The 27,167-nt window shown below is 43.3% G+C and overlaps 8 protein-coding genes across 8 annotated transcripts; 4 read left to right on the top strand and 4 right to left on the bottom strand.

Annotated features, from left to right (window-relative positions):
• Nucleotides 1-3,427: 3,427 nt before the first annotated feature.
• On the top strand, nt 3,428-3,700 carry HOO65_021019 (uncharacterized protein; the record flags this gene model as incomplete). Its single annotated transcript, XM_071000218.1, has 1 exon — nt 3,428-3,700. The coding sequence occupies one exon, from the start codon at nt 3,428-3,430 to the stop codon at nt 3,698-3,700; it is 273 nt and encodes a 90-aa protein (XP_070861657.1).
• Nucleotides 3,701-4,072: 372 nt separating this feature from the next.
• HOO65_021018 (uncharacterized protein) lies at nt 4,073-4,480 on the top strand (the record flags this gene model as incomplete). Its single annotated transcript, XM_071000217.1, has 1 exon — nt 4,073-4,480. The coding sequence occupies one exon, from the start codon at nt 4,073-4,075 to the stop codon at nt 4,478-4,480; it is 408 nt and encodes a 135-aa protein (XP_070861656.1).
• A 2,759-nt stretch (nt 4,481-7,239) lies between these two features.
• HOO65_021017 (Copia protease) lies at nt 7,240-7,629 on the top strand (the record flags this gene model as incomplete). The annotated part of the gene is made up of 1 exon (XM_071000216.1): nt 7,240-7,629. The coding sequence occupies one exon, from the start codon at nt 7,240-7,242 to the stop codon at nt 7,627-7,629; it is 390 nt and encodes a 129-aa protein (XP_070861655.1).
• Nucleotides 7,630-14,600: 6,971 nt separating this feature from the next.
• Nucleotides 14,601-16,043, bottom strand: HOO65_021016 (Argininosuccinate synthase; the record flags this gene model as incomplete). Its single annotated transcript, XM_071006757.1, has 4 exons — nt 14,601-14,819; nt 14,876-15,290; nt 15,348-15,853; nt 15,924-16,043. 4 exons carry the CDS (start codon nt 16,041-16,043, stop codon nt 14,601-14,603), a joined length of 1,260 nt encoding a protein of 419 aa, XP_070861654.1.
• A 1,745-nt stretch (nt 16,044-17,788) lies between these two features.
• On the bottom strand, nt 17,789-21,445 carry HOO65_021015 (Serine palmitoyltransferase 1; the record flags this gene model as incomplete). The annotated part of the gene is made up of 6 exons (XM_071006332.1): nt 17,789-17,995; nt 18,070-18,561; nt 18,645-19,155; nt 19,215-19,555; nt 20,141-21,135; nt 21,190-21,445. The coding sequence occupies 6 exons, from the start codon at nt 21,443-21,445 to the stop codon at nt 17,789-17,791; spliced, it is 2,802 nt and encodes a 933-aa protein (XP_070861653.1).
• Nucleotides 21,446-22,559: 1,114 nt separating this feature from the next.
• Nucleotides 22,560-23,474, bottom strand: HOO65_021014 (DASH complex subunit DAM1; the record flags this gene model as incomplete). The annotated part of the gene is made up of 3 exons (XM_071006977.1): nt 22,560-22,827; nt 22,978-23,035; nt 23,102-23,474. 3 exons carry the CDS (start codon nt 23,472-23,474, stop codon nt 22,560-22,562), a joined length of 699 nt encoding a protein of 232 aa, XP_070861652.1.
• Nucleotides 23,475-24,498: 1,024 nt separating this feature from the next.
• HOO65_021013 (Phosphatidylinositol transfer protein CSR1) lies at nt 24,499-26,127 on the top strand (the record flags this gene model as incomplete). The annotated part of the gene is made up of 4 exons (XM_071006694.1): nt 24,499-25,290; nt 25,357-25,398; nt 25,463-25,562; nt 25,646-26,127. The coding sequence occupies 4 exons, from the start codon at nt 24,499-24,501 to the stop codon at nt 26,125-26,127; spliced, it is 1,416 nt and encodes a 471-aa protein (XP_070861651.1).
• A 321-nt stretch (nt 26,128-26,448) lies between these two features.
• HOO65_021012 (Hit family protein 1) lies at nt 26,449-26,994 on the bottom strand (the record flags this gene model as incomplete). Its single annotated transcript, XM_071007077.1, has 4 exons — nt 26,449-26,556; nt 26,622-26,672; nt 26,803-26,871; nt 26,971-26,994. 4 exons carry the CDS (start codon nt 26,992-26,994, stop codon nt 26,449-26,451), a joined length of 252 nt encoding a protein of 83 aa, XP_070861650.1.
• Between the last annotated feature and the right edge of the window lie 173 nt (nt 26,995-27,167).

Genomic DNA, 27,167 nt, shown 5'->3' with positions numbered 1-27,167 from the left:
CCTGTGAGGAAGCACCATCTACCAGGTGTCCATAACAGTGCAGGATGAACTCAGCCTAGGATATATAGTTGTTTCCTGTTAACACCTATTATGCTTCTAGGAAGGTTCAGAAAGCAGGGTAGTTAGAGGGTTTTGAGTTATTGTATGTTAGGACTAGAGGTGCATGTGATTTGCCTGCTAGGATGATTGATGTTGCTGGTGCTAGCTATTGATGTCTCAAGAAGTATACCTTAAAGCGTTTTATTGTTAAATAAACTAATGAGAAAAGAGAAAGAAGAGAAAGAAGTAAAAACTAGAGTGTTCCCCCTCTTTAAGTATTGTAAGGATTTGCTAAGGACATGTCTCCCCTTCATATAATCCTTTCCTATACCCTTGCTCAACCTTCTCATAGGCACCTAGCCTATAACATCACCCCCCTCCTTTCTTAGGACAATGTCCTCTAGTCATAGGCAGTCTATTGTTTTCTGAGATCAGGCCCTATTTAGCTTCCTAGTAGTCTAAAGCTTCAGTGTCTTTGATGTTGTCTAGGGGTACCCATGTTAGGTCATCCCAACCTAACTACTTTACTAAGGCTTTTCTAGTACTTCCTTTTCCTTAGGCTTGCACTATGTCCTCCACTGTCTATTCTTCCTCTCTATCTTCATTCACTATACCTAGGGGTTCCTCTAGCACTTGTTACTGACTAGGAAATAGGTCTTTTATAGCTTTTTCTATATAGTCTATATAGAATATATTATATATTTCCTTAGGGACATCTAGTTTCACTATCAGAGGAGTTGGTATTCCTATGACTATGAACTTGTAGTGTAACTAGTCTAGCTTATAGGATGTTCTTATCATCTAGAGGTTCCTCATAGTGAGCTAGACTTGATCCCTAATTTAGTATAGCTCTATAGGGCATTAAGGTTAGTCTTCCAGGTGTTGTTGAGCTACTACTAGGGCACTAGCTATCAGGTCATTTGTGTCTACTATATGCTCAACTAATGCTTCTACCTATCTATAATTTAAGCCTTCTACACTACACTCTCCTTCTGGAATAGCTACTTGGACTAGGTCTATATAGTACCTATGGCTTATAAAGAAGGGGCTGATGTTTGCTTATAGTGCTAATAGCTAGTTATTGATGGCTAGTATAGCTGACAGGAGTAGCTTATCCTAGTCTGACTATATAAAGTTGACAAATACTTGTAAATAAGCCTGGATTTCCTGGTTTGCCCTCTCTATACCCCTATTTGACTATAGATAGTAGGCTATTATCAGTTTCTACTCAATCCCTAGTAGTTTGTATAGGTGTCTCTAAAAACCACTTATGAATTAGGGTCCTCTATCTGAGATAATAGAATCAGGGAGGCTATAGTAGCTATAGTGACATTCACTAAAGTGAGTGATAACTATGTCTATCTAGATGTTTAGTAGGGCTTATAGAGTAATACTTCCTATAAGCCTATTAGTGATGACTATGATATGTTCATTACCTGTGTTATCATACTTTAGGAGGGGACCTATGAAGTCTATTGAGACCTGTTTCTATTATTAGTCAGGGATAGGGAGGGGTTAGAGGATGCCTTACTTCTTCTGTCTCTAGACTTTTCCTTTGCTATAGATGTTATAGTTATATATAAACTGCCTGGCATCTGAATTTAAGCCTGGCTAATAAAATTACTAGTGTAGGATCTCAATTATACTATCTCATCCTAGGTGGCCTGTCACTTGGCTATCATAGGCTTCCTGTAAAGGTCTGGTTCTCAGGGGTTTAGAGCTTAGTATCCATAACCTATTTCTATAGAATAGATAGCTATCTTTCTCAGTAAAGTCTCCTAGTTGTCTATGTATGTCTTTAGGTATTTTAGTGGAGTCTTGATTTCAGAGGGCATTCTAAATAGCTTCTATGTCCCTGTCTTCTTTCATAGCTTTTTCCTATAGGTTCTGGAGGTCTGCTTTTTCAAATAGGTTGTTTAGGGCTTGGGTAGGTATTATATAGAGATAGTTGACTTGAAGGGGTTTCTACAGTTGGAGTTCTCACCCTTCTTTCAGATCTTCTAGTTCATCCTGTTCTCTCCTAGAAAGTGTATCAGCTACTTGATTGAGGTGTCCTAGGCAGTGTATGACCTTGAAGGGGGGAAGGGATTATAAGAATTCAGACCATCTCACTTGTCTTTCATTTAGTAACTGTTTCTTTATGAAATATTCCAAGTTCTTATAGTCTATAATGAGGTTGAAGCCTATAAGGCCTTAGAGCATTAGATACTATTCTTTGAAATAGCCTATCACTCCTAGTAATTCTTTGTCATAGATAGGGTAGTTTTATTCAGTGTCATTCATTTTTCTAGAGAAGAAGGCAACTGGCAGTCTATTCTATAAGAGATGTCCTCTAATGCTAAAGCTAGAAGTATTACTCTCTATAATAGTTATATCTGCCTTGAGGTCTAGGTCCTATCCTACTAGTAAACCTCTATAGTAGAAGTAGTCCTTCAGTATCTAGAAGGCTTATTCTTAGTATTCACTCTAGACAAAGGGCTTATTCTTTCCTATCAACTCTACTAAGGGGGTAGTAAGCTCTGTAAAGTTTTCAATGAAAGTCTAGTAGAAGTTTGTGAATCTAAGGAAGGATTAGACTCCTTTTACTGTCTTTAGGGCTTCCCAGGTGGTAATTACTTCAATTTTTCTAGGGTCTATACTGATACCCTTTCCTACTTCTATGATGAACCCTAGGTACTTTGTTTTCTTAACCTTGAACTCATATTTATCTATATCCAGTTGGAGCCTAGCTTTCTCTAGTTTAGCTAGTACCTTTAGTATATGCTCTTAGTGCTCTTACTTTATCCTATTTATATAAATCAAAATATCATCTATATATACTGAATAGAAGTTATCAAGATAGTTCCTCAGTATCTAGTTGATATAGTATTAGAATACTATAGAGCTATTTGAAAGTCTAAAGGGCATCACCCTCTACTCATAGAGGCCATAGTGTGTTTTGAATGCTGTTTTCCACTTATCACCTTCTTTTACTCTGATATAGTGGAAAGCAGTGTATACATCTAGTTTAGTTAGCTATTGTGCTTTGGCTACTTAGTAGAGGGTTTCATATATAAGGGGGAGAGGGTATCTATCCTTAATAGTGATTATATTCAACCTATAATAGTCTATATAAAACCATAGACCCCCTCCTGGTTTCTTAGTAAATACAACTGTCAGAACATGACTAAGCAGACATGGAGAAAGGACACTTAATCATAAACCCAAGCATAAAATATCTCATAGTCGAAGTACTCAGAGGTGGACAGAGGAGAGAGAGAGAGAAATGAATACAAGCAATTCTACAACAATTAAGAGTCTCAACCTCTATTGAACAGTTAACAATTATTTATTCTACTTTCTTGAAAAAAAAAAAAAAACTTCTCTCCTACTTTTAACTATTGTCAAAATGGCCAACTCGACAACTGATTCCACTCAACTACACTCAGTCAGAGACTGGCTGAAATTCCTGGGAGACCTCAAGTGGTATGCAAAGGAGTGCAATGTCTGGGACAACATTGATCTGGAAGCGAACCCTAGAACGCCATGGGCGGGGGAACCGAAAGAACCACCTGCACCAGAAGAAGTACCAGCGCCCACCCTCCCCCCAAACACAACTCTAGTCAATGACAAAGACTGGGAGAACATTACCAGAGTGGATGCAGAAGAAGAAGCCTGCTGAGCCTGCATGCCAGCACGACAACGCGCTTGACTGGAAGAAGCAGAGCCCATCCCCACTCGTGTAAGGTTGTCCAGCCATGAAAGGATACTAGCTTGCCACATCAGGACGATAGAATCCACTGCTTGCACCTATGAGACCCAGATCAATCGATTTAGACTTAAGTGGGATCTTTTCTAAGACCAGTGTGAACACAGAGATAAAGTACGAGCTTGGATAAACAAGCACATTTCACCTGCCCTAGCCACCCAAGTTAGGGAAGAATATTGGCTAGACAAGGTGGTCGACAAACTCATGGATGTCTTGAAGGTGATGACAGTGAATCTGGAAAGTGTGGCCCATCACATATACTGTGAGGCAATGAGGAAGCTCAACATGCTTCCCCAAGACAACAACATCCATCAATGGATATCCAAATGGCAGACAGACATCCAGTTCTGCCAACAGAACTATCCCTCCCAAGAAAACAGCAGACACTGTTTATGGGATGACTTTTCAGAGAACCTCGCCAAGACTTTGAACAGATGGAAGAATTCATACACCACCAACCATGGATCACAGTTAGCTCGAGGGAATATGGACATCGATGATGTGGTCGAAAACATCAAGGTGTGGCATGAACTTGGCACAGGTGGGATAGATGCAGACCTTGTCTTCACCTCTGTTGAAAGAAACAGATCCAAGAATAGTGGAGGGAGGGCAATAGCACAAAGTGACTTCTGTGTCTTCTGCAAGGCAAAACACCCTTTGAACAAATGTCAGCTCTGGGTGAAGGAGAACTGATACAAGTCCTACAGGGTAGACAAAAGACGCCAAGCATATGTGAAGAAGTACGCAGTGGTACCTGGCCATCTGCTGGCACTGGAACTCGAGAGAGTAGTGGCGACTGGAGGCTTCAAGGTAGACCCAGAAATGGGAAAGGACAGATACTTCAAGACAGCTGGGAGGAGTGATTCGTCAGTGGGGCTAGAAGTGATGAGAGAAGAGGCAGATGAGAGGGCAAAGAAGAGATGCCCCTAGGAAGGGGGCAAGGGCCAAATAAAAGAGACATTTTCCACCTTCTCTGAAACTGGCCTGGAGCTACTTTCTCAACCTCATAACCAAAGTGATCAAAGTGGCAGAAAAGCCAAAGAAGGGGTATTCACATCTGGAAGGGTGATGGATCTCACTGCCCCAGTCTTCATTACAATCAACATGGCAATGCTAGGAGCCAATGCAGCCATACCCAATGTGGGGATAAGCCTATCACTTGACATAGCAGGGGAGGACCTAGTCATGGCCACTGCAGAAAACATACATCCCATGTCAAGCTTGATCCATGATCTTGAGCTAGGGGACATGTTGAGATCCTCCATGAAACAATGGGTACTTTTAGATTCAGGAGCTGGCTGTCACGTTTTCAACTCTAGGACACATTTTGTCAGGATGATGAGGGAAGTGCAAGCCCAGATCATTACAGGGGGAGACATGGTGGCTACTTTGAGTACAGGAACAGTGCGTCTCCCACTACATGGGGGCGACTTCCAGGCGCTAAATCTACTTGATGTGGCATACGCTCCAACATTCCCATGCAATGTGGTATCCTACAGCCTCCTAGAGAGGAAGGGTGTAATCTGGGATATGGAAAACAACTTTCTGGTAACAAAGAAAGACAGAGTGAAACTGTGCAGAATAGTGCGATATGGAACGCTCTATGTGCTAGACACTGGTAAGTCAACACCAATAGCCCAGTTAGGACACACCCAGAAACCCAGTTAGGGCAGACTCACGTGGTCAATGGAAAAGGGGCAGAACCAAAGGGCCTGGTAAGTGGCAAAACCAATGGTCCAGTTATGGACAGGCTCAGCAGGCCCAGTTAGGGACAGTAGCCAAGGGTCCAGTTATGGACAAGCTCAGTAAGCCCAGTTAGGGGCAGTAGCAAATGGTCCAGTTACAGACTGGCTCAGCAGGCCCAGTTAGGGACAGTAGCCAATAGTCCAGTCATGGACAAGCTCAGTAAGCCCAGTTAGGGACAGTAGCAAGTGGTCCAGTTATGGACTGGCTCAGCAGGCCCAGTTAGGGACAGTAGCCAATAGTCCAGTTATGGACAAGCTCAGCAAGCTCAGTCAGTGACACTAGCAAATGTTCAAGTTATGGACAGGCCCAGCAGGCCCAGTTAGGGGCAGTAGCCAATGGTCCAGTTACAGACAGACCCAGTCAGGCTGGATAGACTATCCAGACACATTGAAAACCTGCTAAGTGACACCTGAAGCTGGGGGGTGGGAGATCCAAATTAGGACACTAACAATGAATCTCAAAATATAGGCATCCAGGATGAAGATGCAGAAAGGACTAGAAGTCCAGGCTCAAACCTCGCATTTGCAGCCCTGGGTACAATGGAAAGTTGGAAGGATGACTTTGACCATACTAGTGCCACCAGGCAGGCGAGAAACCACTTCATTGCACCAACAGGGAGGGGAAAGAAAGCTATGACAATGAAAATCTGGCATGGCCATACTGCCCATCCTGCAGCAAGGGTGCTTGATCAGGCGCAGAAAGCATGTGAGAATATGCTGGTAACAAGCAGACTTCAGGAATCTGAATGCTTATGTGCAGGGTGCAGCACATTAGGCCAAGTATGCCTGATATGCACTATGGTAAAAGGCAGAGCTCACCCAACAAAGCAGAGGAAGGCCCCCCCAACCCAGCCATTTGAGAGAGTGGCAATTGACTTCACAGACATGAAGGGGAACCCAATGTACTCATTGATCATGTTCATGGTAGATAGGTTCTCTAGGTTTACCTGGGGGGTGTGCCTCATGAATAGGAAAGCCAGAACTGTCTTCAAAGCAGTTATGATGCTCATAAGGAAACTTGATGTAGCACATGGACACAAGGTGTCTGTTTTGGAGGCCAATGGAGAGATCAGAAACTTGGGCCTGGAACAAAGCTTTAAGAATCACAGCCTCACATTGCACATCTCGGCACCATATGCTCAAGACCAGAATGGTGGAGCTGAACGAGTTACAGTGGTAATCAAGATGAGATACAGAGTGATATCTGTTCACTCTGGAATCCCTGCTCTCCTATGGATGGAGAAAATGATGTCAGCGATCTATATCCATAACTGCTTACCAAGTGATACAATAGGCAGTGTCACACCCTACCAGCTAGTCTACAAGAGAAAGCCCTCGATTGGGCATCTGTGAGTCCTCAGGTCAGTAGTCTACTTGCTGAAATCATCAACCCTAAGGGGAGTAGGCAGGATGGAGCACAACAACCCAAGAGCAGAAGTAGGATGCTTAGTTGGGTATGGAGAGACCACAGGGGTCTACTGAGTGTGGAACCCAGACACAGGGGTGGTCCAGGAGAGGAGAGACGCCAACATTGATGAAAGAACTCTCTTCTGTAAGCTGGCGGATTTTTCCTGAGAACCATGCAAGTATGCAGAGCATCCACCAGGACACAACATTTTGCCAATATCAAACACCCTACTGCGACAGGCTACGATGAATGATGATCTTGCAAAAGCAGTGAAAACAGGATCTCTAGCCTTTGGTCCAATGGTAGACTCCTCACAAGAAGTCTCCAAAGAGCAGCACCTAGGGCCTTGGCCAATCCACATGAATGCAGCTCAGGGGGTGCTTATGGCAGCAGTCAAGTGGTATCTGAAGAAAGCAAAGAAAATGGTGAAGAGAAGGACCTTCCATAACCCCAAGACACTGGAAGAGGATAATTTCAAAGGAAGATGGCAAGACCAACACACCCATCTGATCCCCATGTCAGAAATTCCATCGACGCCAGCCCACTACAAGGAATCCCTAACTTGCTGGATGGCAGATGAATGGAAAGAAGCGTGTGGAGTGCACCTGCAAATGCATGCCAAGGCGAACTCATGGGATGAGATCGACTCAGCAAAGGCTGCAGGCGACAGGGTCCTTGACAACAAATAGGTCTTCTCCTACAAGACAGATGAATCAGGAACATATTTCAAGGCATGTAAGGTAAGACTTACAATTCAAGGGGATCAACAACTGAAAGATCTGTCAGCAGTACTGTATGCCACCACACTGTTATCAGTATCATTGCGCATGATACTAGTCCTTGCCCTCAGGAAGGACATGAGTGTGACCCAGTGGGATGTATCCAATGCTTTTATGAATGCAACACTCCCAAGGCCCATTTACATGAAAATGTATGTGGGTGGTCAGAAGGATTGCATCCTCCAGATAAAGAAGGCGATCTTTGGTCTCAGAGAAAGTCCATCACTATGGAATGCTCTCTTCATGAGAATCATCACAGAATTAACAGACCTATGGCCAGTACCAGAAGATCCATGTCTATTTGCAAGCCCAGATGGAAAACGATTTATTGTCCTATGGGTGGATGACTGGTTGGAAATTCACGCCAAAGACCTGGAGTCAACCAGAATGGCAACAGAACAGGTCGCTGTGATCCACTCAGTGGTTGAGTGCATGGGGGGTGGACCTCTATCCCTGTACCTTGGAGTACAATATGTTCAAACAGAGAACTACATCAGAGCGAATCAATATGTGTATATTGGAACACTGTTGAACAAATGGTGGACCTAACTGCAAGATCAGAAAAGACATGTGGCTGCATGTCCTATGTGGAACCATTGACTTCCAAGGAACCCAGCTGATAACAGTGATCTCAGACTTAAGAACAAATATCAGCAACTTCTAGGAGGACTTCTCTGCCTCAGCAATAACACCAGACCAGATTTGAAATTTAGTGTCAGCATTGCCTCAAAACATGCAGTGAACCCAGGCCAAACACACTGGGCAGCGCTACTCGACATACTGGAATATGTCCAGCAATCCAAGGACGCCTTTCTGGCAATAGAGGCAAAAGACACCACACTAGCCCTGACATTCCAGGTCTACTCAGATGCAAGCTTTGCAGACAGATCAGATCTTGGAAGTACACAGGGGCAGTTAACTAAATTCATGTTGACAGTCATCTTCGCCAAAAGCAACAAGCAGACAGTCATCTTTACCTCAACATTGGAAGCAGAATTGATTGCAGCATCATCAGTGTGCAGGGAGGCAATGTGGATACGCCACATTGCTAAGGCGATGTGGGTTCCTATTCCGCCAATGCTGAAGACACACTGTGACAACCAGCAGACAATCAGGGCAGTGACAAATACCCACGCTCCACAGACCTCAAGGATGAGGCATGTTGACCTAGCAAATGAATGGCTACGAGTAGAAGTCCAGGCAAAGCGCATAGCTGTCAACTACCTGCCAACATTGGAGATGCCAGCGGATGGGCTCACAAAGCCCCTACTGGACAAAGAATACACAGCCTTCAGACAATCCTTGGGGGTGAGGATCCCGGGTGAGGGGAACTAGAGAATGTGGTGCAGGATCTGAGGATGTGGAAATACTTGGGCTAGGATGAGAGTCATACTCTGAGTATATCGCTACGATTGAATCTTGCGAGGGGGTGTGTCAGAACATGACTAAGCAGACATGGAGAAAGGACACTTAATCATAAACCCAAGCATAAAATATCTCATAGTCGAAGTACTCAGAGGTGGACAGAGGAGAGAGAGAGAGAAATGAATACAAGCAATTCTACAACAACAACTAGTACTATAGCAGCTAATTGACTAGCTTATATATATCCTTTATCCAGGTGTTCTAGTAGGGTCTTTCTCAGGACTAGCAGTTCATCCTATAATATGCTATAGAGGGGGCCCTAGGGAGCTCACTTTTCTTTGCTATTCTTATCTTTCTCTAGGCAGATCTCTAAGTTGATTCCTAGGTAGTAGGGGATTTCTTCATCTTACTTATCCTCAAAGACTCCTAAATATTTCTTATATATTTGTAGAACTTTTGTTTTTAGGTCTGTCTTACTCTTGACTTGTAGGGCTTTCTCAATGTCTGTAATAGTGGCTGTGAAAACCACTGGTTCTTCCCCTTCATACACTCTGTGTCTATCTCTCAGTATTTGGGCTGCCATGACAGCTCCTATGATTGCCTTGGGTTTTTTCACTTTGTTATACTAGGAGATGGGGTGAACCTTATAGCTTACACCAGGGAGATAGAGTTCTATGATACTACTATCTAGGGAGATTACAGCACTATTCTATTTAATCCATAGTATTCCTAGAATTAATTTTTCACTTTAGCCTAGTACTACATATATAAATGCTCTATATGTCTAGGCACTACTGATGTCTAAGTCTAAGTATACTATTATATCTAAGACTGACTCTCTATTTATACCTTTAAGAGCATAGGGTTTTATCTTAATACACTTTAGTTTCAGGAGGGAAATAGTGTTTTCATTGATTGTAGCAAAGGAGTTATAGCTATTATCTATTAATGCTATAATTATATGTTAGGAGTTTGTAATCACACTGGTCCAGAAGGTCCAGCTAGTCATTTTGTCTTTAAACTATATCTATTCCTATTCTAATGTCTTATATAATAGGTGCTTTTCAGCTATATACATTAGTTTTCTACCTTTACACTCAATTCCTCTCTATCCTCTACAATGTCTTCTACCTCTAGAGCTTTCCACTACAACTAGACTTAGGTAGAGTTTACCTTTGCTATAGTGTGTCTAGACAGGTTGATCACTGCTGATAAGGGGCATCTGGAGGTGCTATACCTAGGGTAGGTGTAGTGTAAATACACTTTAGCAGCTCTTTAGGCTATAATTTCTTCTACTAATACCTATTTTACCTATTTTCCTTTAAGTTCCTAATCAGTAGGAAACTTCTTTCTAAATGAGTCATGGGTAGGTTATATAGAATGTGCTAGATAAGAGTATGTCTAGTCTATCAGTTCTCTATTAGCTATAGTAGGGGGTAGAGGCTGACTGCTCCTAGTGACTATTTTCAGGCCTCTAGGGTTCATTAAACAATATATTACTAAATCACAGTATTAGTCAAAGGTCAGGCCCTCTATTCCTATTAGTGATATAAGGGTATATAGGTCTAGGTTTATAATGTTTATCAGCTAGGTAATCTTTACATCCTCATACTAGACTAGACCTCTAGCCTATAAGAGGTGACCCTTAAACATAGGGAAGAACTCTTAGAACAGGGTATTGCCTTAGGGGGTTCACAGTATAGTTAGGTGATAGTCCTATGTAGCTAGGTCCTTGTAGACCTTGTCTAGGTGTTTGAACAATTTTACTACCTATAGGTTAGGTTCACTCTAGAGCCTTATAGTGAACTCATAGCAGCTGGCCTTAGTAGTTCCTTATAGGCAAGAGACAATGTAAATAAGTTATACTAAAGGTATGCCTATAGCTTCCCTATCTATAAGGATCTTATTTACTATATCCAGGTACTAGTCTAGGTACTTTTTACAGTCTCCTTCAAATATATGTAATAGTGGGAGTACTTGCTAGGGATGTGGTTATATGTAGACAATCTAGGGAGGCTAGGGAGCTAGTGGGTTTTCTAGGGTTTTAGTGGGTAGGGCTTGTAAGGTCAGGGCACCTGTTACTATAGGTGTAGCTGTCATTGTAGTAGGTAGTCCTTGAAATTAGGACTGGCTTGAATAAAAGGTTGAGTCTTAGGAGCTATTGTGGCATAGTTCTATGTGATTATTTTCTATGGTGTAGGGGGGGCACAAAAGAGGTAAATGATCAAAGAGATAAAAGTAGATGTTAAAACACTGTATAATAAGAAAGTGAGTTTATTTAACAATTGTTGCCAGTGCTAGCTATTGATGTCTCAAGAAGTATACCTTAAAGTGTTTTATTGTTAAATAAACTAATGAGAAAAGAGAAAGAAGAGAAAGAAGTAAAAACTAGAGTGTTCCCCCTCTTTAAGTATTATAAGGATTTGCCAAGGATACATCTCCCCTTCACATAATCCTTTCCTATACCCTTGCTCAACCTTCTCATAGGCACCTAGCCTATAACATCACCCCCCTCCTTTCTTAGGATGATGTCCTCTAGTCATAGGTGGTCTATCATTTTCTGAGATCAGGCCCCATTTAGCTTCCCAGTAGTCCAAAGCTTCAGTGTCTTTGATGTTGTCTAGGGGTACCTATGTTGGGTCATCCCAACCCAACCACTTTACTAAGGCTTTTCTGGTACCTTGACTCCTCTCTGTCCTCTGCAATGTCTTCCACCTCTGGAGCTTTCTACTGTGACTGGACTTGGGTGGAGTTTACCTTTGCCCCAGTGCATCTAGACAGGTTGATCACTGCTGACAAGGGGCATCTGGAGGTGCTACACCTAGGGCAGGTGTAGTACAAATATACTTTAGTAGCTCTTTAGGCTATAATTTCTTCTACTAATACCTATTTTACCTATTTTCCTTTAAGTTCCTAATCAGTAGGAAACTTCTTTCTAAATGAGTCATAGGTAGGTCATATAGAATGTGCTAGATAAGAGTATATCTAGTCTATCAGTTCTCTATTAGCTAGAGTAGGGGGTAGAGGCCAACTGCTCCTAGTGACTATTTTCAGGCCTCTAGGGTTCATTGAATAATATATTACTAAATCATAGTATTAGTCAAAGGTCAGGCCCTCTATTCCTATTAGTGACATAAGGGTATATAGGTCTAGGTTTATAATATTTATCAGCTAGGTAATCTTTATATCCTCATACTAGACTAGACCTCTAGCCTATGAGAGGTGACCCTTAAATACAGGGAAGAACTCTTAGAACAAGGTATTGCCTTAGGGGGTTTATAATATAGTTAGGTGATAGTCCTATGTAGCTAGGTCCTTATAGACCTTGTCTAGGTATTTAAATAATTTTACTACCTATAGGTTAGGTTCACTCTAGAGCCTTATAGTGAACTCATAGCAGCTGGCCTTAGTAGTTCCTCATAGGTAAGAGACAATGTAAATAAGTTATACTAAAGGTATGCCTATAGCTTCCCTATCTATAAGGATCTTATTTACTATGTCTAGGCACTAGTCTAGGTACTTTTTACAGTCTCCTTTAAATATATATAATAGTAGGAGTACTTACTAGAGATATAGCTATATATAGATGATCTAGGGAGGCTAGGGAGCTGGTAGGTTTTCTAGGGTTTTAGTAGGTAGGGCTTATAAGGTTAGGGCACCTGTTACTATAGGTATAGCTATTATTATAGTGGGTAGTCCTTGAAATTAGGACTGGCTTGAATAAAAGGTTGAGTCTTAGGAGCTATTATAGCATAGTTCTATATTATTATTTTCTATAGTATAGGGGGGGTATAAAAGAGGTAAATGATCAAAGAGATAAAAGTAGATGTTAAAACACTATATAATAAGAAAGTGAGTTTATTTAATAATTGTTACTAGTGCTAGCTATTGATGTCTCAAGAAGTATACCTTAAAGTGTTTTATTGTTAAATAAACTAATGAGAAAAGAGAAAGAAGAGAAAGAAGTAAAAAACTTAGAGTGTTCCCCCTCTTTAAGTATTATAAGGATTTGCCAAGGACACATCTCCCCTTCACATGATCCTTTCCTGTACCCTTGCTCAACCTTCTCATAGGTGCCCAGCCTATAACAATTCCCACACTACTTTAGCATTCCCTACATGACTGCTGTCCTACTTGATGCTAGAGCCTCACTCACCACTACCAGCCTCACACCCCACTATAGATCTTGTCAACTACAACCTGTGTAGATATATAGACTAGATAGAACCTCCCTCTGTTACCTGAATGTTGCTCCCTAAGCAATGTCCTTATCTCCTACCCTGAATATACTGAACTTCCTGTCCCTGTCTTCTGTCCTGGTATCTGTTACCATCCTGAACATCCTGTCCTGCCTGTCCTCATCCCTGTCTACCTGTCCTGCCTGTCCTGTCTTTGAGCTATTGGGTTAGTCTCATAGAACCTTCCTGCCTGCCCATGACACCTACAGTCAATATAGATCACAGAGCAAGGAGTGCATAGACAACTGGTGACCATAGATGACAAATGGTATAGAGAAAACTCTGCTAGAGGGAAGCAAGAAATACAAATAGGACAACAGGCACTTAGTTTTAGTTTTCTTCTTCTTTCTTTCTTTCTTCAGATTTTTCTAAATAAAATCCTTTATGGTATTTTCATTGAGCAATTGATGTCAAGCACTAGTGACACACTTCAAGGCAGGGGATTAGGTTTAGGTTATTGCAGGCTGTGTGCCTATATTCAACATGGATCACAGGGCAAGGAGTGTATAGACAACTGGTGACTATGGATGATAAATGGTGTAGAGAAAACTCTGCTGGATGGAAGTATGAAATATAAATAGGATAAAAGGCACTTAGTTTTAGTTTTCTTCTTTCTTCTTTCTTTCTTTAGATTTTTCTAAATAAAATACTTTACAGTATTTTCATTGAGCAATCAATGTCAAGCACTGGCAACACTTATCACATACATTATACCTATCATCCACATTACCAAAAAATACTCTCTAGATGATGTATTGTTGAAGACATGGAAAGACTCTCTGAGTGAATCACTCATTCCAGATAACCTGTGGGACTTGTCATAGAAGTTTTCTTTTCAGCAAAAGCTTGAGTTGGCTACCAAAACCATAACTAAAGAATATTGAAGCACTGTTTGACAAGATGCTTTAACATTTGATCCAGTGCTTCCCAGCTGACATACCAATTTACTACTAACGTGTTGTCTTATGACATATGTCTATTTCATTCGAATTGATTCAGGACTAAGTTCTAAATCTCTTCACAACATCGTGTGCCACATATCTACATAACATGTTTACCCGACGTTATTCCGAGTGGAGCTGGAATCTCCACATCATGTTGTGTTAAGATATCTTCAGTCCACCTGATATAGCTATATATGTATCCCTGATATTTATCAATGTAAAATAGAGGCTCATTTGCCTTAATCTTGAAATCTATTATTAATGTAGTTAATGCAAAGTCAAAGCCATGTGACAAATTTTGAAGTAATTCTTAACAAGCAACAGAAGGCTTTGTTTAAATGGAGCCAATGCTTTGGCCCTCTTCGATCTTTTGTGCGCCGTACTTCTTCAGGCGGATAGCATTGATGCTAATGAATCCTGACGTATCAACAGGACTGAAATCCACTAAGCTGTCCATGGAAGACTCTTCTTCGGAATATAGCTTTTCAGTCTCGGAAGAACGTCCAATTACATAGGCGTTGCCCTTGTAGCAGCGTAGACGGACCTCACCATTCTATATTACAAGTTAGCATTGATCTTCTATCATCTTCAAGAAATTTCGATACTTACCACACGCTTCTGTGAGAAAACAAGAGAGTTCTCAACGAACTCGCGCTCAGGCGAGAAGTAAAGACCATTGTACAGAATCTCAGACCACGAATGGGTGACGAACTGGTCACGAAGAGAGCGCACCTTTCCATCCATGACTAGGCCTTCAATGTCGAGGTGGGCCTGGCGAAGGATGGTCATGGCGGGCGAGTCATAGCAACCGCGAGACTTGATACCAACATACCGATTTTCAACAATGTCGATACGACCAATGCCATGCTTCTTGCCAATAGCATTGAGTTCAAGGAAGAGTTCAAGGCTGTCAGTAATGGCTTTGTCACCAACAACAAGCTTGACAGGGAGGCCCTTCTCAAAGAAGATCTGGATGTCCTCAGGTGTGTTGGGAGCAGTCAGGGGGTCATCAGTCCTGATCGTTCTGTTAGTCCCCATTACATCTGACACAATTGTAACACATGACGGAATAGCAACATACCGGGTCCACATGTCAGTGGGGGGAGGCTGCGAGGGGTCCTCGAGTTGGCCACTCTCATAGCTGCAGTGTGCCAGGTTGTCGTCCATAGAGTAGGGCTTGGCCTTGGTTGACGTGACGGGAATGCCGGTTGCAGCAGCGTAATCAAGCAGATCAGCGCGGCCCTGGAAGCGCTCGAAGAACTCGGGCATTCTCCATGGAGCAATAATCTTGATCTTAGGGTCAATGGTCAGGAAGGCAAGCTCGAAGCGAACCTGGTCATTGCCTTTGCCAGTGCAACCATGGGAAACATAGTCGCAACCTTCCTCAGCAGCGACCTTCATTTGAGCGCGAGCAATCACTGGACGAGCCAAGCTAGTGCCCAGTAGGTAGCGACCCTCGTATTGAGCGTTGCACTGGACCGCACGGAAACACAACTCATCGACAAACTCGCGGCGAAGATCAGTGATAATCATCTTAGAAGCCCCAAGAAGGGCGGCTTTCTGGCGGACCTGATCCCAATCCTCCTCCTACACAACAAGATACATGATTAGCAGTGCGCTATTAGAAGTTTAAGATCACAGAATGCTAGAATCATACCTGGCCAACATTGGCGAGGAAGCAGACGACTTCATAGCCCTCTTCCAGCAGCCACTTCAGGATGCATGAGGTGTCGAGACCACCAGAATACGCTAGGCAAACCTTTCCCTTGGGAGCCATTGTGGATTTATTTGATTTCAGGAATTTATAAGTGATTGGGTGTATCAAGAGATGATAAATGCAAGAGGCGCAGGATTGGGAGAGGTGCAGAAGTAGAGGATGAAGAGTGGCGGCAAAAAAAAATAAAGAAAGGTTCTATGCCGTGAACTTATATGCTGATTTCCTCCCTTTTAACACGACTTGCTCCAGGATGCGCTTTTCGTCTTCCGCTGTAATTATCATTCCTTAGCTCGAGCTGTAGCTATCCAAAATGACTGCTATGTATGACTGAGAATTGTGAGTCGATTGCCCCGATTAGGCTAGTGGCGGGGTAGCTAGGATTCTTAAAATGATGAGCAGCCAATAAGCTTGTTTTCCGATATAGCTCTCACCTTCATATTTTGCATTTGATTATTGTGTGTATCTTATCAGACTGTATACATTGTTAGGAATTGAAGAAGATGGCAAGTTTTTTTTAAGGAAATGACTCTTAGCACCTAGTCAGCTTTAGTCAGACGAAAAAGAGACCTACTTCAGGATACTGGATTTGTAGGCATGACAGCCGTCATCACAAAACATGCATCTTCAAGGTTTCATTCTCAATTCATAGCAGTGTTCATGTCTTTAATTCAAGTTCAATTAAGCTCACATTGTCTCACTTCTAACATTCTTCCCATCCACCCGCCGGCCAATAACTTGGTTGCCCTTGCCCTGTGCACTAAGTCACTTCATTGATGGCAGGGGGAGTTGTGCTTCTCCAACATTCGCGGCGACGGCGGTGGGATTTTCTTTGATCCCTTAAGCCTTCCAAAAACTAGTGATATCCAATTGAAAGGTCGCAGCACCGCCGCCATCGGCAAGTGTCCAGCGCCGTCGGCAGTATCACCCTAGCCTGCCTGGAATCTACATCCTATTTTCCACTTGAATAAATGCATTCTCATTTTTAAGAATGCATTATGTGTAACGTTAGATAGAACAGCAGGGGCAAACTTGACTATGGTACACCTAATTCTTTTTAACCAATTTTACAGGACACATGCACTTCATAAAAGGCTAGCTGTTACATTTTCATGTCAGAATACGAAAGGACCATTCACAAGCTCTGAATCCCATCAAATGTCAAATCCCAAATATGTTTAACTTTTCTGTGACTTGAAGCTTTTGAGGAATATTCTGCCTTGCAAGCATAAAATCTTGCTCAGGCCGAATGCTACCTATGAAGTCGCTTGACTTTTAGAGGGTTAGGAATACCGTCGTTGTGCAAAGGGCAAACATGAAAACTGGTTGATTCTACTAAGTGAGCGGATATTGAGGGCTTTGAGAATATTCCACAAAATACTTGGCATTTGCATCCCCTCATGAACAGAGAGCATGCTGGTCATAGAATATTCATCCATATGTAAGATCATTACACACTAGACTTGAAGCAGAGCCTTCTCATTTATAGTATGCGAATACACCAAATATGCTTTTAACCCGCTAACAATTTCGCACCACTCATGATACCTGTTACACTATTGTGTATACATCATATTATATGGGGGGAGACATAACTTTGCTTAGACAGCATCAACACACAGATATCTCAATCAATCTTGGCAACCTTTAGTCAAGAGATCAGCAATACAGGACATCATTCTAACATTATATATGCCAGGTATTAATAAATTTAAATCGAAAACTAAAAAAAGTGAAGAAGAAGAAAGACAAGAAAATAGCCATGAGAATCTAAAACAATGTCGTTGATGTTGCCGTCGTCATATCACTTAGGGCATGAGGGAATCACGATTCATGACTTTGACGATAGCACTTTGAATCACCTGGCCGGCTGCTTCAACCTCCTTCTTGTCCAGACCAATAGTTGTACAAACCTTGAGCGCTGGCTGAACATCCCAAGTAAAGGTTTTTGCCTCAATATGAGTCCATCCAGGCATACGCCGCAAACGAGTAACAAGTACACCATTTGAAAGACACTATACAGTAGTTAGTACACTGTATTTAATCTCCTATGAAACCATAGTCAAACTGTTGACTATTAATAGCATACCTCTTCGACAACAGCTTGGAGTAGGCGCTCTTGTTCGTCTTCGGACAAGTGGCGGTTCCTGACCACTTCTGGTTTGAAGATGATCAGAATGACAGGGTTTTCGATATTACTAGTGCAGGTCACATATTCGTTGCGGCCTTCGATTTGGGCACGAATAATCCTAATGTTTTTGCGGCACTCTGCAATGAGATCGGGGTTGGACTTGATTTGTGAAATACTTTCGCTGGCTGTCACGGCCAACATAGCAGGAAGAGCGGCAGAAAAAGTGTAAGATGCAGCTGTAATGCGCTGGTGATCGACAACCGTTTTTGTTCCAGCACAGAAACCACCACCTGCACATAGAGGGCCTGCCATGGATCCTACAATCATATCAACGTGAGTAGGGTCGACATTCTGGGCCTCAGTGAGACCTCGTCCGGTTTTACCCAAAACACCGAACGACCACGTTTCGTCGAGAATGATTCGGAATTTATATTTCAATTTCAATTCGATCTAGCGGATAAGTCGTAAATATTCGTCAGCTATCAAGATTCCGGCTCGGGATAGATAGTGGCATTTTGAGTGTGCGTGCTTACCAGCTTAGGAAGATATGCAGAGTCTCCGGTAGTCTCGAACAATCCCTCAGTAACAATGAAACGACGAGTAGGTTTACGTTTAGCTTGTTCCTTAACAACCTGCTTCATAACTTTCTCGAGATCATCCATATCGCCATGTTTGAACCACCGAATATTTGACCGGGAAATCTGAAGGCCACGGCGGATTGAGTAGTTGACGGCACTATCCGCAACGATTATGTCGCCACGCTTGCAAAACGCGGGAATGACACTAGATATTGTCGAGAAAGCTTGTGCATAAAGAATTGATGCTTCCGTACCAATATAAGCAGCGATATCAGCCTCCGTTTTGACGTGAACATCCTGTGTACCGTAGAATTGCGGCGGGCCACATGGCCCAACCCCGTAGGCACGCAAGACTTCAATTGCCTTTTCTTTGATGACTTCGTTTGCATTAAGATTATAGAAATTAAAGGAGCCGAGGTTAGTGACAGTCTTGCCAGTCGTGAGCTTCGATTTGGGGCCGCTAGGTCTGTGATGAACATCTGTCAGTATTTGGCTTAGCATCTATGATTCCCCAGGATAACACACCCAGCAATAACAGGCGCAGTTTGAGTAACCCGCTGATCGAGTATAGATTGAGAAGCAACAAGAGGTTCGGGCGTCCAGTCATCCACCAACTCGTCAATCTCGGCATCCGAAAGCTTGACATGGTTCTTTTGCTGCGTTGAGTATGATGGCGCCATCATGTAACGAATTACAAAAAGGACAAGCACAAGCTCAAGTGCAGAGCGAACAGGGTCATCTTGGTAACTCGACTTGATGTATCGTATGAGGACCGCCGAGCCAGGAATCTTTTGAAAAATTAGGGCAGCTTCGCGCTGGACCGTCTCTAGAATGGCCTGAACCTCGCTAATTTCCATTTTCCAACACTTGTAAAATAGCGTTATGACGCAGAGATCGAAGCAAAACTCATGGACGAGCTTGAGAGTAGATGTGGTAGATTGGTTATTAAAAGGATAAGAAAATAGCAAGGAACGCAGCTCCCCGCTAACAACTAACGCGAGAAAAAAAAGGAGGTCAAGGAGGAAACATGAAAACGACCAAAATTGGTAAGAAGAAAATAAAAAGCAGCCTAAATGGCGATGCAAAAAAAAAAAATATCGGAAAGAGTAAAAGGGATTTACAGACTTCCACTACAAATTCATGTTTGACTAGAGAAAATTAAAGAAATTGGCTCTAGGTAAAAGGGTGTATTAAGCTATGTATCTTTATCTGTCCTCATAGAGGTTTCGTCACGTGGAGTGAGATGTCTGTGTAACCAACAGGTGCTAATATATTAACTTGACACATATGGAGACTAGAGATCCCTTTCAATGCGTGATGAAAAAAAAATAGGGAAAAAACCCCCAGGCTAATTTGTATCCGGCTGTTTTCTAAGACGGCGGATATTTCTAATAATACCTTTTCTCTTCTTATAGCTGTCTAGCTTGAACCCAGAAGCTTTCAAGTTTTACCCGAGATAGAAAGTCGAATGCTTCCTTATCGGTATCGCAGATTTTGCTAGACCATTTTTTAAATGTTCGAGTCTTGGACTCGCCTTCAAATAGGAGAGTGATAGTATTGCTAGCCATTGAATTTGCATCATCAGTCATCCATTCGCGCGTGTTATGGGGGTTTGCTGGAGCAGATGGCGGTAGCGCACTCTGTGTCCAATCGATACGGCTCATCATGAGCTTCTTGTATTTGTTGGTGCCATACTGTCCACCTTCGACAATGACAAGATTAGTCCGAGGGTGAACTAGGCAGATTCCAGTGAGGGCCAGTTGCTCCGCATTTTTCCATATCTTGAATCGGTGTTGGCCACTGGCAAGGTTACCAATCTTGAAAACCAGCATGTGGATACCTTTAGCAATATCCTTCTCTTGGTTTACTGCTAGCTTCTCATGCTTTTGCTCCTTAGTAAGCTTTCTCTCCGCGTTAATAGTAACATGTTTTTCGTGCCGCTCAGCAATTTGGCGATTAACGCGCTCCTCAACGGCAGTAGGGTCTTGAACAGCTTCTTCACCTAAAACTCGCATGAGGTTGGACTTCTTAACTTTAGGCTCCGGGGCTGGCATGAGACCAAGGCGGATTTTGGCTTGCGTTTCCTTCAAGTCTGCCATTCGTTTTTGTCGTCGCAGCTTCTTTTGCTCCTTGCGTGTCATGAACATCGGTTTTGCATGAGGAACTAGACCATCCTGGGGAGGCTCGAGGGGCACGGGATGTTGCACCAAGTCAGTAATGATAGAGTCTTCTCCATCAAGTCGTAAACAAGCCAGGTCATTAATATCCGCATAGGTCTTGCCCTCTGCTAAGTATCCCTGGTCAAACCATTCAACAGCTGGAGGCTCCTCCACCACAAAGCTCTTATCACTTGGAACCTCATTTAATCCGGCTTTTCGCGATTGCTCAGCAATACGTTTTTTGATCTGTTCGAGGGCCTCCTGTCGTCTGATCGCATTTGCTTGCTCTGTATAATGGCAAATTAGTATGGAAAACCAACAAGCTATCATGAACCACTTACGTATGTATTTTCCCTTCTGATTGAACTCTAATTTTCTAGGCTCCCGTGCTCTAAAGCCGTGTGTTTCTGATGGGGTTGGTTCTAAATATTTATTTGGAACTTGCTTTCCTGAATTGGCTGGCTTGAGCGAAGGAGGGCGCGCGTTCAGATCTTCAAGAGCAGGATGGAGACTGACTGATAGGCCACCTTTGCTATTTCCCACAGCTGCAGCAACACGCGCCTTGAGCGCTGCCATGCGCTCAGCGGCAGATGACATGGCTGTTTGTGATGTAAAAGGTTCAATTGTTGTCGAGTGTAGAGGGAGTTGTGGTTGGTAAAGGGCCCGATACAAGCACAGGTCCGCATCAAACAGTTGATAGATCAGCTACTGCACCTTGAAATCTAAAATCAAAATGAAAGTAAAGGGAGGCTTAATAAGTCAAAATTTTGGTGACGTCGTCAGCGAATTCAGTATTGTTAAATGCGACGTTAAGTCGGAAATCCAGACGATGTTTCTAGTGCTGATTCTAGCTTATCGCGAAATTCAGCCGGATATCAGCCGTGTTTATCAGTATCCCCACCTAAATTTTTCTTATCCAAAACTAATACATGCAATCTAAGGAAAAGGCATTTTAGAGAAAACTCAAGCAAATGCATTTTCCGCATACAAGTTCAATACCGACGACTTAATAAACCACAACAAATTGTGAACATGGGAGGCACTTTTGCTAAACGCACTATCACCAAGACTCGGAGAAAGACCAGGTTCGTTTATTTTGTTCTTTTTTTTCATGTTCCTACGTAGTATCATCACATGCTAACGGCTAGCTGCCCAACAGAGATCTTGATCAGATCAAAGCTGATATGCTTTCTCCCAAGCACCTTGAGCAGTTTAAGTCCTCAAAGGCTGCCGAAGATCTTCCCGGTCTTGGTCGTCACTATTGTCTAGAGTGCGCAAAATGGTTTGAAACTGAGTTTAGTTTAATTGCCCATTGCAAGGGCAAACCGCACAAAAGAAGGTCAGTGACATGCGTCCGCGACCCTAACTTTCACACCCATCAACTAACATATTTTTTTATTCGACAACATAGAGTCAAGGCTCTAGTTGAAGAAGCATATACACAACGCGAAGCTGAGGCCGCCATTGGACTACGAACCGATAACAAAGGGCCCCAACCTAAGCCGGCGCATGAGGATGATGTTGAGATGAACAGTTGATGCTTCCCATGCCTTTAATTATTTCTAGCCAAACGGCTAGGATGGAGAATTCAGCAATCCAGCGACATGCTTTATTGGTTAACCAATGGGGGTGAAGCTTGCTAGCATGGGAATTGATGGGAAACCCTCTATAACGAAATCTAGTGGTTCTCACCGATTAGTGTTTGCTCCATTCAGCGGAGGCCTCGTGCACGCGGAGCTTGAAGACCGCTTCCTCGAGTCACGCCCCTCGATGAAGTTTTCGCCATGCCTCTAGTTGTTCCTCGTGTAGAGCCTCCTCTCGTGCTTGTGGTGCCTCTACCCGTCATTGGGCCCCGGCCTCTACTAGCACTACTTGTACTCGATAGACCTCGACCAAGAGATTTGGAGGGGAGTTCTGATGTTGAAATCTTGGATGCTTTGGAAGACATGGTTTGGCTAATGGTATCGCCGCCTGGGGTCCTGCAACAGTAAAAGGAATTAAGGCATTTCTGTGTTAGTTAGCTGGGTCATTGCACTTGGTTTTTCGCTCTGTAGGCGGGTGGCGACAAAAACAGAACGCCTGCCAAATTAAAAAGTAGTTTATGGATAATTTAGGCCACGAAAACATACATAAAAGTAACATCATCATCTGGTTCTGGTGTCTTTCTTTTTGCGATACGTGGGGTGTCTAAAAAGCTGTCAATAATGCTGATTAAGCCAACATTTCTACCAAGATATCGCTTTCTTCACCTACCAGGGAAAGGAATAGTCTGTGCTTGTGTATCTTTAGGCTTAGAGAACGATTCAGCTATAGGCCCCTCGGGGAAATCAACACAGAAAGCATTCATGTTCAGGCCATACATGAAACTTGCAAAAGATTCGCTGAATCGAGCAAGACTTTCATGCATGATTTGAAAATGCATTAAATTTGCTTCTAGGTCGGCCATAGCATCTGAAAACTCGGCAAAGTGTGGCTCAAAAATATTCAAGGGAAATGAGGCATCATTCTGGGCTCCAGCACGTGCGGAGTCGCGAAATGAAGATCGCGAGGATGGTCGCAACGGTGTTGTGGGATGCGGCGTACGGGATCGCGAGTTAGACCGCTTGTAACTTCCATCATCCCCCATAGTGAAGGGTGTAATACTGTTTACGTTACTTTCTCTGATTGCTTTTTAAGGTTCCTAAGATTGATTGCTGCCTTGTTCAAATCGTGGTTTGAAAAGGAAGCTGTAGTAGTGAGCTGAGTAGGGTGGTTGGGTGGCTTGCGTTAATTCTCTGAGACAGATTTGATCGTCGCCTTAGTTGTCGGTTATAAAGAAAAGCAGAAAAAGGCGAGGCTGAATCGAGATTCAAATTAATCATGGACGAGGCTGTGCTAAGCTGCTACAACTGCCATGTCAGCAAAAGCATCAGCTAACACAGAAATAACGTAGTTAACTTTTGCGATTTAGCCAATCACCATTGGAGAAGAGCCCCCCCCCCCCCCCCACCCCACATACATTCCTTGTCTGTCTGCCAACAAGCTTGATTTTGGTTTTCACCTCTATAATTACAAGGCCGAACGGAGATTTCAATACAGCACGCAGGTACTACTCTTTTAGTCCCTACTTTCTTGTTCCTTTCTGTTTTTTCCGTATGAGTCAAGCTGTGGTCCGTCTGCTTAGGCCCAGTGCAAGAATTCTTGCATCGTTCTCATTTAGATTCAATCCGGCTTTAACCACGTTGAAAAATCTCGGTCAACTGTCCGGCTCCTTCGGGACTCAGATCCAACCCGCCCAAATTGGCCTGCCAAGCCCCCGTAGTCTTGACCATACACGTCAATTCAGTACAATTATACCTACTTTTTCTCGCTCGGCATTAACGCCGCCAGGAGAAAGATCCAGGCCACAAAGTCACTGCCACTCTCAAACTACTACATATTTCCAGCCAAGCTCTCATCGCCATCTTCCCTTCTTCTCTCCATTTCAATTTCAATCCCAATCTCATCTGCCGGCTCCCCATCTTCCTAGTATTTTCCCTTGCACACACGCTTCCCCGCTGCGTCTCCACTCTTCTATTTCTCCATCAGCTTTCAGCGTTGTAACAGCTTTATTCATTTCGCTCGCTGCTACCGCTTACCTCCTATCTCCATTCGGTGTGTCCCAATCGCCAATGCATATCCCCCCAGCAGCAGAAAAGGCAACTAGTATGACATCCACCACTATTCCGTCAGGCCATGTAGGCAATCTGACGCCGGAGCAAGAGGAGAAGCTCAAAAAGATGTGGGCCGCTCTATATAGAATCTTTGGTGTAACATCCAGTGGTGATGACACCTCTGCCACCACTAATGGCACATCCGCCCTTCTTGGTCCTTCCTCAGACACAGCTAAAGACGGCGAGAAAGAGAAACTTAAGAAGAAGTCGCTGTTCAGCCGCAAGCCTAAGGAGCCTACCGATGCAGCCACTGCCCAGGCGGACGCAGACGACAAATACGGTCAAACTAAGCTATTCCAGGAAGCCCTTCAAAAGGAGACACCCGATGCTCTTCGCAACACTCTATGGTCCATGATCAAACATGACGATCCCGATTCTCTCATGTTGCGCTTTCTCCGTGCCCGTAAGTGGGACGTGGAGAAAGCGTTGATCATGTTGATTTCAGCCGTTAGCTGGAGGAGTAGTGAGATGAAACTTGATACTGACATCATGGTCAACGGTGATGCTGGTGCACTGAGAGACTCAATTAGCGGCACGGGGGATGCAAAGATCGATGGGATAGGCCTGATGGACCAGATCCGCATGGGAAAGGCTTTCTTCCATGGCTGCGATAAGGAGTCCAGACCTTTGTGCTTTGTACGCGTTCGTCTTCACCATCAAGGGGAGCAATCTGAAGCTTCACAGGAGCGCAATACCGTCCTCCTTATTGAGACTGCGCGGCTGATGCTACAGCCTCCTGTCGAGACTGCTGTAAGCAAATACAATTTCTGGCGCACAATTCGACTCACTTAGATTTCCACTAACCTCCTAACACAGACAATTGTATTCGATATGACTGGATTTTCCATCTCGAACATGGTATGGTTGATTAATCTTTTACACGCTTCACTGTTGAAATCTAACTCTATTTCTCTATGTTCAGGACTACGCTCCTGTCAAGTTCATGATCAAGTGCTTCGAGGCCAACTATCCTGAATGTCTTGGCGTCGTTCTAGTCTATAAGGCTCCATGGGTTTTCCAAGGTACGCCTGCAGCTTATATTCTATAAGCCAAAGATAAGCCAGAACAAAAAGAAATCTTAATCTCATCTCTAACACATTTTTAGGCTTCTGGAAGATTATCCGCGGCTGGTTGGACCCCGTTGTTGCCAACAAGATCAGGTTCGTGAATAGCGTCAAGGATCTCAGCGAATATATTCCTGAAGATAGGATACCTCATGAACTTGATGGTACCGAGAACTGGTCCTACAAATATGTCGAGCCTGTCGATGGCGAAAACGATCTCATGAAGGACACGACTACGAGGGACAAAATCCAAGCTGAGCGCGATCAGTATTACAAAGATTTTGAGCAATCTACAATTAGATGGATTAAGGGTGATTCGGACACAACATCCCAAAGGAATGAAGTTAAATCCAAGTTGCGTCAAAACTACTGGACTCTTGATCCTTACATCAGGGCCCGGAGCTTGTATGACCGCATTGGCGTTCTCAATCCTGGCGGGAAGATTACGTACTACCCAACCAACTCTAATGCTTCCTCACCCGCTACAGCCATCTCAGAGACACCAGCAACCGGACCCAAATAGAGCGATGGCCAGTTGGCTGTGGTTTCCAAAGATCAAGCAAGCTACGAGGAACAGTCCGTTGTCGACTCTCTTATTTCAATGATTTGGCATTAGCAGTTAAATCTTAGAGTTCTAATTGACGGACTGAAACTCTCCTTTCATTTAAACCATGATGGCCGTACTAGTCAAAAAGTAATTTGTAAAAATAAGACTCGAGCATCGCTGGGTATGACACGAAAAATCGAAATTATTAGCAAAACTTATCTGCTCCGCGACATCAGGATTTGCGTCTTGGTTGAGATGTTGCACAACGTCCACCATCCCTTGATCATTTGCCTTCATTCACATCTTGGCCTTGACCTCTTCATACAGGACCTTTAGCCTCTCCATGTCAGTGGGCTGAGAAGGCCATCCAACAACTAAGCCTTCTTCAGCTGTCGGCTTTGGGATCTATTACTTAACGTTAATAACTCTCTCGCTGGAAGAAAATGATGATCTGCCTTTATATTTCTCACCATGTGAAAATGAACATGGTCCACCTGCTGATGCGCAATGGTACCATTATTCTGCAGGACGTTGTAGTCCGTGGCACCAGTGGCAGCCACAAGTTTCTTCAATACCGGCTAAGTTGAGGAATACCGCGATGTTAGTTACCGGCTGCTTTCAATTTCATTTGCAAGCGAGGAAGTCCCTTACTAGGATTTCAGACAGCTGATCGTCTGGGATATCAGCCAACTTGGCGCCATGATGCTTAGGAATGACCAGCTGTGGTATTGGATGTTGAGTCAGCAAGGATGAACTATGACGCACGACACCAGTATTGAATACTACAAGTTGTATTCAGAGTCTACAAAGTATACTTACAGCATGGCCACGGCTGGTGGGCATGATGTCGAGAAAAGCTAAAGTCTTCTCGCTTTCAAATAGCTTGAAGCACGGGATTTCACCTGATGCTCACACATACGCAGATTCAATAGAAATGTTAGATGTCTTGCCGCTATGAGCAACCTTCAATATATCCGACTTTCACCCCCTATTTATTCTTGACTTACCCTTGATAA

Source organism: Ceratocystis lukuohia (assembly GCF_044167205.1).
Source record: "Ceratocystis lukuohia strain C4212 chromosome Unknown Supercontig2_pilon, whole genome shotgun sequence".
In the NCBI taxonomy this organism is placed as follows: domain Eukaryota; kingdom Fungi; phylum Ascomycota; class Sordariomycetes; order Microascales; family Ceratocystidaceae; genus Ceratocystis; species Ceratocystis lukuohia.
The sequence above is the reverse complement of the archived record's forward strand: the minus strand, read 5'-3'. Positions and strand labels throughout refer to the sequence as shown.